At 39.0% G+C, this 16139-nt stretch overlaps 1 protein-coding gene across 1 annotated transcript in view; it reads left to right on the plus strand.

The window, feature by feature from the left end:
* The window catches only part of LOC133994967 (protein sidekick-1-like), a 240242-nt gene that overhangs the window by 202959 nt on the left and 21144 nt on the right, over positions 1–16139 (plus strand). Inside the window, exons 26-30 of the mRNA XM_062434212.1 lie at positions 678–918; positions 1321–1436; positions 3878–4064; positions 4985–5083; positions 9044–9238. Of these exons, the coding sequence (XP_062290196.1) occupies positions 678–918; positions 1321–1436; positions 3878–4064; positions 4985–5083; positions 9044–9238 (838 nt within the window). The remainder of the gene's footprint in view (positions 1–677; positions 919–1320; positions 1437–3877; positions 4065–4984; positions 5084–9043; positions 9239–16139) is intronic.

Consider the following 16139-nt stretch of genomic DNA (forward strand, 5'->3'; position numbering starts at 1 on the left):
GCCCTCATTTATTAAGCTATTGTGGAACAGACTGCACAGTCTAAAAAAATCTGCCATGGAAATTATCCTTAAAATAACTAAGACATTTTATAAGCAGACATGAGTTCAGATGTTGGTGCTATGCAGAGCAAGGTTATATTTTCAGGGTTTGTAACATGAATGACTTAAAAGTTCCTTATTCAAGGCCTGTGAAGTAATTTACATGTATCAATCGTTTTTTTATTGCCAAAGAGTGAATGGGTTGTAATGAAACATAAAAAAATTACACTTTCATGGTTGCCTGTAACCAAAAAAAGCCAAAAAAAACAACATTAGAGATATTTTATGTTATTATGAGAAGTGTGAGCGAGGAAGACATCACCTGCAATAATTTCACACCGCTAACAAAAACAAGCACGCACATGACATAACAGGATATTGACTGCAGCTCAGTGTCACTGTTGAGAAGGAATTTCTGATTCTCACAAAACCAGAATCATTAAGTTAGTAGCACATGACCTGGAGTAAACATGCAGCATATAAGCAATGACAAACTGAACGTGAACTCACAAAAAAACATTAGAATTCAGTTTTTCTTTCGCCACGAGCGCTCATGTAGAACAAGAATTATATTTTGGATAAAACGTCCGTATAAACTCCTTTTTTTCTCCCTCCTCTCACTTTTCACTTTCTTCCAGCCTCTTCCAGAGTCAGAGTACAACAGCAGCCCAGAGACTGTGGGCTACCGGCTTCGAGTGTCGAGGAAAGACGGCCATGGGGAGGACAGGATCGATGATGTGGAGGGTGGAAGTGGAGCCAGTGAGGCCACAGTAGAAGGCCTGAATCCCTGGACCCAGTATCAGATCCAGATACAGGCCTACAACTCCATAGGACCAGGGCCGTGGAGCAACACTGTCGCCGCACGCACAGCAGAATCTGGTATGAACATAGACCTCGTAATCACCTGTACATTATTTGCAAATCCAACACAGCTCTCTGGCCAATACTGTATTAGCAGGGCGTTAGAAGACAGATGGATGAGCATCAAAGTGCTCAGATTACCTCCCTGAGCCTGTTCTCATCCTGCCCTCTCTCTCTGCCCTACACACTCTCCCTCTATTTCAGTGAGGGGAAGATTGATGGAGAAAGGGAGGGAAAGAGGGAGATGATTGAGATAAAATCGAAGATTGGTCCAGAGAGTGAAGTAGCACTGAGCTCTGTGTGTGTGTGTGTGTGTGTGTGTGTGTGTGTGTGTGTGTGTGTGTGTGTGTGTGTGTGTGTGTGTGTGTGTGTGTGTGTGTGTGTGTGTGTGTGTGTGTGTGTGTGTTGTTTGTTCTCTAGTTCCATCTGGATCTCCGGTGAATGTGACTGCTGAGGCAGTGAGTTCCTCCAAGATCCTGCTCACATGGTCTGCTCTCCCTCAGGCACAGAAGAATGGAGTCATACTTGGATATAAGGTGTATAAAACATTCAAACACACACACACACACACACACACACACACACACACACACACACACACACACAATCCTACACTGGCATTTTCACTTGACCCCTTCAGCCCATTATCACTTCCTCCAACACCTTAACACTCTCGCTCACACACACACACACGCACACACACACACACACACACACACACACACACACACACACACACACACACACACACACACACACACACACAGGCACAGGCACACAAACATCCACACAAAAATCTGATATGAGATGAATATGATGTAATTTCCTGTAACTGCCCTAGTTTGTTCTTTCAACATTACTGCTTTTAAAAGCTACTCAGCTACAATAAGTACATTTGGGTGTGACTTTGTAATTGTGTGCAAATTAATGAGTGTTTCATGTTTATTACCCTTTCTCAAACTGTAGTTTTCATCTCGGTGTAGTAGAAACAATGAATTATTCCTATTGTGAAAAACGGACAGTAATACATAAAGCCTCTTGGTATTGGAAGATCCTTTATTCATTTGAAATTCAAAACATAAATGGTCACATACTGTAAGGAAAAGGAAGTTATGCATGCTCTGAATATGCTTACAATTTAGCATTTAGCACCAGACTTGCAACATAACTTTCAATCTATCCACATCTGTCTAATTAGATCTCGTCCTTTTCTTGTATTTCCTAAGCTAAGTTGGAGAAGTCTATCTTCGCTGCAACACACTGATGGTGACATAGTTGATATATTCTGATTTGAGTTTTAAGAAAGAGCTGGATAAATACTGCTGATGGTTAGGTACAAGGTGCACTCACTTGCTTGAGTGCACCACTTACTGGCAGTCACAGCTCTTCTTTTACACTCAACGTGGTGCCACCTGCTTTTTGTGGACTATCACACACATATACACACACACACACACACCTCAGGGGATTTATTATAATGTACTCCACTTCCTTGTTTGATTTCGGAATAAAGTGAAGACGTGCACCAGTTTGCCTGTATTTTATCAACAATGCTTTACTTGCTCAGTGGCATATAGCGCCCTTCAACATCCTAGGAAAAGAACATTTAACAAAACTAAAGCCCTTGCAAAATATATTTGCTAATGTGAAAGTGAAACTAAGTATCCCTCTTAATCTTTACCCAAACACAAAACAGCAGAGCAAAAAGTATAAAGCGAGGGGATTTATCCACAGTTGTGTGACATCATTGTTTTATAAATACACAGATGTACTAGAAAATATGGGCTGTGACTCTGTAATATGAAGCAGCACCGATTATTATTTTGAAAATGTGTAAAATTCAGGTCATATAATCCACCGTGCTCAAAGCACATCACACTCCCTATCTGTGTTTTCTTGTGCCCTCCTGAGGATCAGACTGAGCAGCATGTCTACAATGTTAATAGAGGGGACATGGCTGCCAGCAGCAGCTCTTCAACACTTTCAGTACTTTAGTAGACGCTGAATAGTTCTTCTGCCTCCTGTCATGCATTCATCCTAACCATTTCTGTTTTTAGACACTTGGAGTAAGAGCTGACATTTTCCTTTAAAATAGTTTTGAGCGTGGCGGGGAGCTCACGAACACCGAGAGAGAAAGAACGAGAAAGGGCAGATCTTGACACATATTCAAATTGGGTCCTATTACCAGTGAAAGTACAGTGTGTGCTGAGTTGTTTTGTTTGGGTTTTTTTTTTTTTAGATGTGGGCGCTGGTTTATTGTTAATTTTGATATGCAGAATAAGTTTTAGTAAGTGTTACATTAAACTTTGGTGATCTTCTGTGTTTTTCATTATTCACAAATGCATCCATTTTAATATTAACAAATCCCACAAAAAGAATAACAACACCAACAATGAATGTTTTCTACTACCAAGTATTGTCTCTGCAGCCAAAGTCTGATAAATCTTTTAAAAATCTCATTCGTCTGTGCCACAGGCCTCCATTGTTGCATGTCAAGCCCTTCTCTCACCCCTTGTTTCCTATCTGCTTCTCCACTATCAGCTGTCCAATAAATACAAATATGTCCAAAAATATCCCAGATAAATCCATGATTTACACCTGTTGGAGTAAAAGTTTCCCAGAGGTTTTAGGGAATTATTTTGATATTTAGACTTTTAATGAAGCTGCATATTTGTGACCCATTTTTCAAGATTTACCTATTTGGTAGGAGTAAACAAGCTCGAGGCTGAGTACTATAAACATGTTTGGAGTCTGAAAGTATTGAGAGACCGATAACTCATTGTTGGTTTCGGTCTTTTCAGGGGATATGTTGACAATAATAAAAATATAAAATATGGCCTGCCTTATTCTTCAAAGCTAGCAAAAATGAAGGAAGAAGAGACAAAACTCAGAGAGCTGACAAAGTCCACTTTCTATCCTTATTTTTGATGGTGTATGTGAATGCATGTGTGACATATTTGTGTGTGTCTGTGTTCAGGTGTTGTACAAAGAGAAGGATTCAGAAGGTCCTCCCAGTGTTCAGGTGGCAGAAGGAGAGGGGAGTGTGTCGCTGCTCCTTGGGGTCCTCCAAAAATACACCATGTATGTGCTGCAGGTGCAGGCATATACACGGTTGGGTGACGGTCCTCCCAGCAACCCCATACTCCTCAGAACCAAAGAAGATGGTAAAAATCTCTTTTTTTTTCTCGGTCTGATCACTGACCACTGACCTTTCTGTTCAGCACTTTGATCAACACTTTTGCTCCATTCTCACCTCTGTAGCTTTTTTTCACCTCTTTACACCTCTGCTGTCAGCACAGCTATCACCCTGTCTCTTTCCCCACTTGACTGACCATCCACTGGATTCAGCTCACCCCTCAGACCCCCTCCACACATTGTGTTTGAGAACCATGTGTGCAGATCTCTTCAGATGCAGAGATCTGGTAACCATGGCAGATATCTCAAGATGCCAACAACCTGGTCTGGTCTTTCTGAATAATAAAACACAAGCACACAGGCACATACACAGATACAAACACACACATTTGCTCACAAACACACATACAGAAAGGTTCACACACACATGCACATATACACTCATCCTCCATCAAACAGTGTCACGTTTGAAAAGTTTTTCTCATTTCAGGATGAAACAAGAACAGGGAAGTCAATTCCCGGCAATGTATAATGAACCTCTATCCTGTCTGTCACTCACACACACACACACACATACTGTACACACACACTCACGTTGACATGAATTTGGTGGTGTGGAACATGTACTTTTATTTTTATCAGTAACAAAGACAGAGAAAGTGAGGGTTAGAGAAAATTACATTTTCTATTTTATGACTTATAGAAGTGCCTCTTAAAAATGTATAAGACACTAACTCTATATGTGTGTGTGTGTTGAAAGCATATGCACATACATCTAAGAAGCCTAGTGCTGTTATACTTTTATATTAGAAAGTAAGTGGCTGATGTTGAGATACTCTCTTTCTTATTACAGTATTGAAGGAGTCCTTTTGTGCCTCTTTCTGCTATTCTTTCCGTATTATTATGATTTTATTCTGCTGCCAACTCCCTTCTCTATTTTTCTCTCCAGTCCCAGGCCCCCCTGTCAGGATGGTGTTTCCAGACGTTCGATTGTCATCAGTTAGGGTGGTCTGGCAGCCACCCACAAAGCCCAACGGCATCATATTAGGTACAAAAAAAAACACACACACATACAAGCATGTGAGAAAGCAAAGTTTTGAGAACAATGTTTAAATCACAATCTGATATTTTTCTCTTGTAGTGACAATAGATTTATTTTCAATTGCTGAAGGACACGGCTCGGCTTATAGAGGGAATGAGTTAGCAGTTTTTAACACGCACACACAAAAAAGCACACAGAAACTCACACACACACGTACCGCTGTGATCTTTCAAGGGAAGGAAAGAAGTAAAAGCCGTAAATGGGAAAGAGCTGATTCTGTTCTAAGCTTTCAAACAAGGGTCAGCTCTCTCTACTCTACACTTCACTGCTGAGGTTTGTTGGTGTTTATATGCGTGTGTTTGTGTGTGTGTGTGTGTGTGTGTGTGTGTGTGTGTGTGTGTGTGTGTGTGTGTGTGTGTGTGTGTGTGTGTGTGTGTGTGTGTGTGTGTGTGTGTGTGTGAGTGTCAGTCATCGAGTTTGTACTTAAGAAAAGGGCTCTTATAGCTGCTGAAGCAAGACTCCCTTCGTAATGCATACGTAGCCTCATATACAGGCTAAGATTTGCACATATCACTTGTTTCTGAAACTGCAAATCACAACGTGCAGAGTGAATCAGAGAGAACAGATTAATGAAGAGGAAGAGAAGCGAGGTACAGGGGGAGAAGAATGTGAGAGCTGCTGAGGTGGAAACAGATAGAACAGAAGGGGAGAGACTGCAGAGAGGAGATGTATGGAGGTGAGAAGAGGGACAGGTGTGTGTGTGTGTGTGCGTGTGTGCCTATGTTGCACAAGGGGAAAGAGAGGAGTAGTATTTGTCCTCTCAGTGGGGGAGGGAGTGGAGCAGGACAGTGTGAGTGATGTGTGACTGTATTGTAAGAGGGAGGACATTTAGTGCGACACCACTCTGTGACAGAAGGATGAGTGGGAGGGCAAATCTCTCTCTCTCGATCACACAGACACACAAACGCACAGTCCTGCTGTGTCCTTGCTGAGTGTGTGGAGACTGTGTGTGAGTGTGTGCGTGTGTTTATGAAGATACAAATAACTTTAGTGTGCCGGTTTCTTTAAAACTCATGACTGCCTCATTTCTCCTTGGGTTCTCAACCCATGGGGCACTGGCGCAGAAGGTGGACAAAGGAGAAATAAGTCCACAGAAGGTGCACAATCTAATTTGGCACAAGGCAGTAAGGCATTTGTGTTTTTATGCAATGTCTCTATGAATATAAAACCGCATGCCCATGAACATCCCAGCGGCAAATACACACCTCCCTGTGCCATAATACAGACTAATTATAAGCAGGTTTTGAGTATATAGTTTGTGCACAGAGGAAAAGTCACAAAACTGAATATGCTCCAAAAAAGTCATTATGAATTCCTAAAAACAGTTGTATTTTAAGTGATTTTTTAAATGTACATTACTGTCCCTCAATGTAATGCACAGAAACAATGGAGGAGGTCCTCACAGTTACACAACCTCTTGCTTCCACTGAAATTGAATTGCCAGTGGCGTTATAAAGTCACAGTTTGATGCAATACTTCCATTGCATCACTGTCTGTTAGTACAAGACTATAAATAACGTGGAGCTTTTAATACTATATGCAAAACAGTATACTATAACAATTCATGTATTGTACTGTATGAAAAGCTTCAATGGCTCCTAGAGCATTCACTGGGGATGAACTTAATTACTGTGGCAATTAATCATTAATGTATGGATGTGTTTTTCTATGTATTAAAAGAAAAGCATTAAGAAAATATTACAGCCATAAATACAGGAATACTTTTGTAAAACAAATCAAGTAATTATTTTTCTTATTTACATGAACTAACACCTCCATAATCGTGGCATGTAGTGCATCTTTAGAGCTTACTAAATACCAATGCAATACAATACATCAATTCATTACACACTTAACAACTCAACCATGAAATATAAGCCAAATTAATTAAGGTCATAAGAGTGAATGTGAGGTCCTTATTCTAACTTACATAAGGTGGTCTGTTTGTTTACTGCTCAGTTGTAGTTTAGAGGGAAAGAGCCTAAGTGGAGGGTTTATATCACTTCCTGGGAGTGTCTCAGAGCTTTACTGGAAGTCAATGTTAGTCAGGGATCCTGGAGGTGGTGATTAAATTAATTAACAACCCTGCATATCATGATGAAAGCATGGAGCCATGTGATTTAAGACAATGGTAGACAGCATTATATTTCCTGGAGCAACCCTAGTGATTAGTCTTAAATAACTGTGACGAGAGAGAAAAGAGACACTCACTCACAATACATGGTTACCACCTTCAGTCACTACATACTCTGCTCAGGGTGCCAGCTCTACTGACAAGCTTTCTGCTATGAAATACTTGTAGTACAATTGAAGTACAAAGAAAGTAGTAACTTAGTAGTAGCGATACCATTGCTGTGAATGTTTAATTAGCATATACAAGACCGGTGGAATTAAGCAGCTAAAGCTAGGAAGCATTAAGCTAGGAAGCTGTGTGAAATATATGGTACATGTGACATCTTTCTGTGGAAAAACAGAGAAGGGCTTTTACTAAAATGACATAGTCACTTTGTAATGGAGATTTAGCCTCATGTATTTCATAACAGGAACATCCTAATGATATTCAGTACAGAACGCAGTGCTCTGACCCAATTGTTTAGATGTGAGAGGATTTGTGATCTAGCTGTTATCCAATAATCTTCCATACACTGCGTTCACATTAACATACAATCAGACTATCTGATGAGATTATCACCAGCACAACCAGATTAGGCACCTCTGAGCAGATTATTATCCTGACAGTCTTACTGTGAACCAATCACCCCCGCACACTGTGTTTGTGTGACTTTGCGGATGTGTGTGTTCGGTGTACAATACAATCTTCATATTGAGAGCCTTTGTGAGTGGCCAGTGGCCTGTGGAAAGCTTGGTCCGGGATCAGTGGTTTGAGTGTGTGTGTGTGTGTGTGTGTGTGTGTGTTGAAGGGTGTTAGTGTTATTACATGGCCTACTGCACATGAGGCAGAGGAACAGACACAAACTGTGTACACCATGGGTCACAGCCAAGGGGACAGAAGAGAGGCTATATGGTTTCATCAGAATCAGAATTAGGTGTATCGCCAAGTGTTTGTGTTTTGTGGTGCATAACAGTCAAACATATACACATAATTAAGTAATCCTTGATTATTTTTTTTTATATTTTAAGTGAGAAGACTTACTACAGGTTTCAATTTTAATTAGATAAAAGTGAATGAGATAAAATGTACAAAATACTGACAAGGAGTAGACATATTTGCAATGTGTAGTTATTATTTTTATCATTATTATTATTATTATTATTATTATTATTATTATTATTATTATTATTATTATTATTATTATTATTATTATTATTATTATTATTATTATTATCATATAACTTGCATTAATGTAGCATGCCATGTTTATCAAAGGTTACAGATATGCAAATGAAAGACTGTGGGATGTAAGGTGCTCAAAAGACTTGAGGTTGACAAGTCTGTAGTCATTGAATCATGTGGTCCTTGGTGTTTTTTGGGGACAGGGATGATGGTGATGATGAAGGTCCTGAAGCAGGCTGGTACGTGGCATGTCTCCAGTTAGGTGATAAAAATATATGTGAGCACTGGAGACAGCTGATCAGCACAGTGCTTCAGGGTGGAGGGAGAGACAGAGTCTGGTCTAGCAGATTTGCGGGGGATGTAACGCGTGTCTGAGAATGTCAGTATGTGAGCTTTGCTGTTTGCTGTACTGGTGTTAAATGTCAAAATTATGATTTTCACAGTAGTTTTTTTTAGATGTTTTTGGGAAATAGAGAGTTGTCAGACTTCCTATCTTATTCTGTCTTTTGATTCCTGTGGGCTTTAATGTAGGCCACAAAACACACACAGAGAGACACACAAGACATCCACACTGTTTCACTTGCCTCGTTCCTCCTTCTGTCCCTCACTAGGTTACCAGATCTCCTACCGCCTGGACAGCAGGGACCCTCTGCACTGGACCACAGTGGAGGTGGGCTCCAACGGCCGCCAGTTCACCGTCACAGGACTTTCTCCTGAGCAGACATACGTGTTCCGACTCACCGCTCGCACCGTCGTGGGCTGGGGCGAAGAACAGGAAGCCCTGGTCGTTACCACCGAACGTAGAGGTAAAGAGCCACGTCAATGGCCAACCACAAAATGTAGTATCTGTATGAAGTCTCAAGCTCTCACAAAAACATAGAGTTCTGGATGAATCTGAGCTGTTCACAGTTATTTCAGTGAAAGTTTGAACGACATTAGCACGAGCGTAGATCAACCGAATCAAACACCGCTTTCAGATATTAACTTTGTTGTTGCTTTTCATGGGAAATACTTTGACATGTCAGAGCAGCAACAAGTGTGAATAGTAACGTTAGAAATGACAGTATCTCCATGACAACTGAGCTAATTCCATTCTCTGAGGATAAAATGAAACTTCAAGCTTCAAAAAAAGCCATTGAGTGGACCTTGAGTTTACATTTTTCTGATCGAACACAGCAATAAAGTTGTGTGTCAGTTTAGGGGCTCTGCATTTTGGCTTCTTAGCACTGCTGAATGGAAAGGAGTCATCCTTAATTGCTTTACTCACACCTTTGTTTTTCCTGCTATGCTGCTGTGAAAACTGTCTACAGGGTTAAATTCAATATGTTAGTACCAACTCTGTGTGGTTTTTTAATCACATAATAATGGAAACTGTATAACAAGTGAAGTGTCAGTGGAGCATAAACTGGGAAGCCCTGACTAATGACAAGTAAAATTTATGTTTTTAATGCAGTCCACTATACTGCACATTGCACAATATACATAACATCCATCTGATGTGGCATTCACACTACAGAAATGTAATAATCTGTAATGAAATTCACCTTCAATTATAATGATAGATAAGAAAATTAAATGTGTTTAATAAACCAAATTAGACATGAAATACTGTAATAAGCCAGTATAAAGTAGGAGTGACTTGATTAATGTTATTAATTTCAGCTGTGCCTTTCAAAAGGTTTATATTAGAGAATTAGAAAATGTCCTCTTTTTCCACATTAAAGGGTATGTTGACATTTTTCAAGCCTGTAGTATTGCAATGCTCACATGCCCATATGTAAGCTGAAAGTGTTGGTTGGTCACTGTCATTGTTCCTCCTCTTCACACCGGGCATGAAGAGATTCCTTTGTAAAACAGAATAAGGCAAATCAAATGAGTACTTTTCAAAGTTGCTGTCTTTTTAGTATAAAATATCCTCTTTGTGTTACTGTCCCTCAAGGAAATGCTGCCTATAGAAGCATAAAGAAAAAAGAGGACTGTCAAAAATACTAACTTAAGTATCCCCACTTGACTTGACTCTGATGGTTGAAGCCTCATTTTAGCTTCTGCTGAACTTTAGCTTTTAGCTTTTTTTCTCTTTTGCACATTTTGTCCCCCATCAAGTACACTGAAATCACTTTTGAAAGGATCTCTTTGTGGCTGCAAGGACAGGAGGAATAACTACAGTGACCAATGAACCTTTCAATATGTATAAGGGCATATCAGTGCTGTTTGAATAGATAGACTTTAAAATCTCTTCCTCTTAATGTCGAAATAAATACACATGGATTGGAAAATTGATCCACAGCTTTGTCACATTAAGTAATCTCTTATAGTAGATCCAAACTGCTGGTGCAGGAAGAGTCTAGAAAGGTTAGGTGAAGTTTTAACATTTTAAGATTTTATGATCTCTACAGTCTTACATAGAGATTTAATGAGTTGCGGTCAGTGTGAAGTCCTTGCAGAGATAAAGCTGGAGGGGGAAAAAAGCAAGTAAGAGCTTTAGGTGTGGAGCTTGAACAGGTTATCAGTGCTTCAGCATAGTTTGTGGTTGGACATACATAATCCATTGTTACTGGGCAGCGAATATTAGCACAAGATGAAAAGTATGACATTATCTTTTCAGCGTGTTTTACATTCAGAACAGAACAAAATGACATTTAAAAACTCAAGCACATGAGCAGCTGCTTGGCAAAAAATGTAGATATTGAAGTCACTATGTATTAGCACTCCTGCACTCCTGGTATAATGAGAGTCCAGAGACTACCTGGGGGTCCGTGCAACAGAAGTCAATTAAAACTAGGGGGGGCAGCTCAGCTAGGTTTGTTAAATGATCTTTAGAAATTGAAGGTTTTTAGAGCAGAGAACATGGTAACCTAACCTTTATTAAACAGATGGTCACTGAGAACAAGCTTTGATTACAGAACATATGAAAGCATACAAAAGTTACAGTATACATGACCAACAAATCATATATAACAACAGTAGAAACAATAAAAGTACATAAAACAAATATAAAAAGGCAGTATCGACAGATTATATAACAAACAGGCCAAAGACATCAACATAAGGGATAAAATTAATGCAAAAACATGCATTCACACTGCTCTATGTCAGTCAGAAGTGATTTAAATTGATTAAAAAGGATTAGCTTGTCTAATTTTAAAAGCATCTGCAAATTGTTCCACTTGTGTGGAGCATAGCATTTAAAAGCCAGTTTCCCAATCTCAATACTAACATAATGATTTTCGAGGACCAAATATTCTTGAGACCTAAAATGATAATTTGGCATTTAAAAGAACAGTGAGACACCTATTATGTTGTTGATGAAAATATTGCCAATTAGAGGATGATTAAGTTGTTTGTGCCAGGCGGCGTTCCTTTCCTGTAACATTTCAGCAGTTTCCACACAAAACCAACTACTGCTCCTGTGCTTGACTGAATCTCTTAAAAGGTTCATACTTGCCTAAAAATAAAAAAATAAAGGCCAAGTGTGGATCAGGAATTGCCACGATAAACTTAATAACACTGTTGCTCAAATCAAACAAAAATACATGTTTAGAGTGTGTTTTGAATTTTGACTGTGATATGTGGTTTGGATTTTTGTAATCTAGTGTCATGGTTGAGTGGAAGAACTAGATTTATACATACATATATACATATACACATGCTTATATAGATGTTGGGGTCTGTTGGTTAAAATAATACCTACAAATGTGGCCCTTTCCTGCATTTTTTGGATGTGGCCTAGTAAGGGAAAAAATAATCTGCAGAGATGTTTTAGATTATCAGAAGCGTTAGTTAACTTGTTGAGTGAAACAACAATTGTCCTTTCTCACCAACTGTCCTGCGACACTGGCTACTTTCTCATAGCACCATGCTCTGTTGTGGGCGGGTGAAAACTGTACAGTTAAGTAGGTGAGAAAGAACATTTAACTGGCAGTGTGTTGAAATGCCAGCGGTTGGAAAGAGAGAGCACAGCACAGAAGGTGAGGCAGTCCTACAGTCTCAGCGCACTGCAATTATGGTAGTTTTGTCTTTTAGGGCAGAAAAATGTTGCTTAATTTCCTTGGTCTAATTTTAGCAGTTAATGGCCTCATTATAGGAGTTTAACACTGAGAATGACAAGACATGTCTACAGTATGGTGAGATGTAGGAGGTTTAGCGATGACTGTAACTCTGCTAAGACAGTTCTCTTCCTAAAAGCCTGAAGCAGAGAAACTGTATCCTCCAACACACAGTCCGTGGCCGGAAAGATAGAACAGATTTTTACAGTGACTTGACTTTTAAAGAGGCAAGGTGAGTGAGTGAGTAGTATGCAGTCATGTTTACTTCAATTTAGGAAAAAATAAGTCAAGTTTTTACCCCGCACAGATCTAGAGGTTGAGATGCTTTTATCTACCTTATACACCTCTCTCCTGCTTTCAATTTAATCAGCCGCTTTCATGTCTTCAGCTCACTCAGGATGCAGCAGCTAGGATTTTAACTGATGCCAAATGATCTTACTGTATTCCATGTTTACTCACAGTATTAAAAAAAAAGGTCAGCACAGGCCTAAAGCTTTGAGCCTGAGTATGTCAAAGGCTAATCTGCCAAAGATGTCAGCTACTACTGCTACAGGTGCTATTTTTGAGGACACTTAATGACATATTTTTGACTGATTGCTCAAAAGAGAAGAGAAAACTGAAAAAACTGACAGAACGCCACAGACTGAATTTTTTTGTAACGCTTGTCAGACAAGAAACAGCGTTGAACATTAATGTTAACAAATATGAAGAACCACATTGTAAAAATGGATGTTTCTTGAAAAGAATTAATTTTGATGTATTGATTGTAATGTTGAATTAACCAGAATACACTAACAGAAATGTTTGGTATATTATGGTTGCCCATAGTGAGGCAAAATTATATTACTTGATTATTTAAAAGTGGATTTGAGACAGTCTCTCAGTCTCTACAAGAAGAGAGTGCATCAGAGTTACTTAAATTTTAATCTTTTACAAGTTAACAAAACAGGAGGTTCCCACTCATTCATTTTTTATTGTTTACTAGGATGCAATACCACTCCCCGTTGTAAAGCTGAAAATAAAAGCCATAAAATACTGCATAACAACCATGAATGTATAGTACATCAATCCATTCATGTGTTAGTCACACAGATAAAAGCTGAGTCCTGTCATGAATGTTGTTATATGATAATGTGTTCCCCAAGCTCTATACTGCAGTGTCTCCGGTGAGCCTGAGAAAAACATCTCCTCTGATTGTTTCTAGTGTAGACTCAGGACTAAAAATGACTTAATCAAGATCCTAAGATTCTGCTTCAAAATAACACTGGTGGGAAATGTAGAAAATTATCAATGTGCTTAAAGACACTGAAACCCTGCATTGAGCTGAGGGAAATTGTAAATTTGATTAATCATTATCTGTCCTGTTTTCACCAGGAATGACAAATTTCATATAGAAGTAGTCATATGACCCATTGTTAATAGAACAAACAGTATTGATTATAGCAACATTAAAGACGTATATATATTGATTTGCTTTCATTTGAATTTTGTTGTCTTTTAGCATTTTTCTCATCAAAATATTATGTTTCATTATAAGGTGAAATAATAGGATTTTAGTAGTATTATTAGGTATTATTATCTTGTTCTTCTTTAAATTCTGTTTTTAGACATAATCCACTACAACTAGAAGTAATAATATTAGTTTTGTTGTGGAAAAGTATCATATCATTCAGTATAAAAATCAAACTTTACATGTACAATCAAATTGTAAACATAGTTAACATTGATTTATTTTGTCAGCAGGGTAACATCAGTTGATTAAGAGATATAGAGGAATGGTTTAATTATCGTGGTGGTGTTGAGATTTGACCACTCTTCAGCTATAAAAAAAAAAAAAAAAACCTCACCAAAGAGAAGCGTCGCTTTAAGAATAAAGTTACAGTGGGTCTGGTGTCTCAGTAGGCTAACGCATGAATAACTTTAGTTTGAATGTAGCTCACAGCCTTTGATGTATGTCATCCCTGATCCCGTTCTCTCCAATTTTCTCTGTCAGCCAGCACCATGTATGCCTAGTAAAGCATTGAAATGCTACAAAAGTCCTTACATTAAAACATGACAGTGAGATGAATTTTTATGAAAACCTGGAATCATGATGTCAGATAGTGTATTCGGAGCTATCAGCTTGTGTAGTGCGTTTTAATTGGATCAGATATCATAACATCAGCAGCATCATTATCAGGATTTCTTTAGAGCAGGATTCTGTGGTTCTCTGTTCCACTTCAGTAACATAATGGCTCATTCTCACTGTGAGATAGACAGAATAGCCTAATAGAGATTTCTTTCTGATGATGCTGAAGAGACCAACGTAATCCCCAGAAAACGTAAATTGGCTTTTTGAGTGTGGGTGTGTATGTGTGTGTGAAATTGCGTGCACAGGCTCAAATGAATTGGAAGAAAACTGCTGCTACTCGCTCTAGAGATTTGCCTATGCTAAAGTTTGTCTCCAAGAGGGTGATAACTGATGAGGTAATGGACAACAAAGCAAATTTAGCAGAATTCCCCCCCCCCCCCCCCCCCCCCGCTTACCTATCTTTTCTCTCTAACACCCCAATTCGTTACAGTATCTATTTTACCTCTCAGCCTTCTCAATTCCTCCCCCCTCCTCTCTTCTCCTCTCCCTTGCTTAGCGGTAAACAGTCGAGTAAGTGCTGAAAGGGCAGCTCTTGTTCTGACAATTATGAGTTTATTATCAGAACATGATCTTTACTGTGGAATGGAACAAAAGGAGAACAGACAGAGAGACGCAGATGCTATCAGGAAAACAAAAGAGTGAGAGAATAATCAAATCTTGAAGGGACTGAATAATAAGGGCAAGAGGGAAGACGAGAGACAAACAGATTTGACTTAAATTACTTGTGATAAGGATGAATGAAGGCGAGCCTGTGTGTGTGTGTGTGTGTGTGTGTGTGTGTGTGTGTGTGTGTGTGTGTGTGTGTGTGTGTGTGTGTGTGTGTGTGTGTGTTTGAGAACATAAGTGCGGATTAATTAAACTTCAGAGAGAATCGATAATGCTTTTATTTCTGGGCTTAATCGATAACCTGATGCCTCTGAAATTAAACAGATATGCCCCCAACCGTATGTGATTTTGTTTATTTGTTTGTGTGTGTGTGTGTGTGTGTGTGTGTGTGTGTGTGTGTGTGTGTGTGTGTGTGTGTGTGTGTGTGTGTGTGTTTGTGTGTGTGCATGCGTGTCTGTGTGTGCTCAGAAATGTGTGTACTCATGTCTACTAATCACACAACTATTGCCAACACAGTCGTACAGAGATACTGACTCCCAGAGCCATCTTTCATCTCCTAATTGAATAGCGAAGACACAAATACACACACATACACACACCAGCAATCTGTTAAGAAATTGTTTCTTTGATGCCGCTGAGGTGAGATGTCTTGTTTCATTAAAATGATTACGCTATTAAACTAGTATGCTTTCCTTTCCTTCCAGTCATACGTATAATGTTACTGTGGCAGTTATTAAACGTGGCCAGAGTGTCAAATAATGAAGTAAATGTATGTAGAAGTAATCGCTGTGAGCAAAAAGCACTGGCATCAGACTGCTCTGAATCTAGCTTTCCAACTTTTTTTTCTACTTTCAGCCCTAACTGACATCAATTTGTGACGGATTTCCTTATATGGTTATCTGTTTTATTGAGTTAATCCACTAA

The sequence above is a fragment of the Scomber scombrus genome, chromosome 2, assembly GCF_963691925.1.
Source record: "Scomber scombrus chromosome 2, fScoSco1.1, whole genome shotgun sequence".
Taxonomy (NCBI): Eukaryota; Metazoa; Chordata; class Actinopteri; order Scombriformes; family Scombridae; genus Scomber; species Scomber scombrus.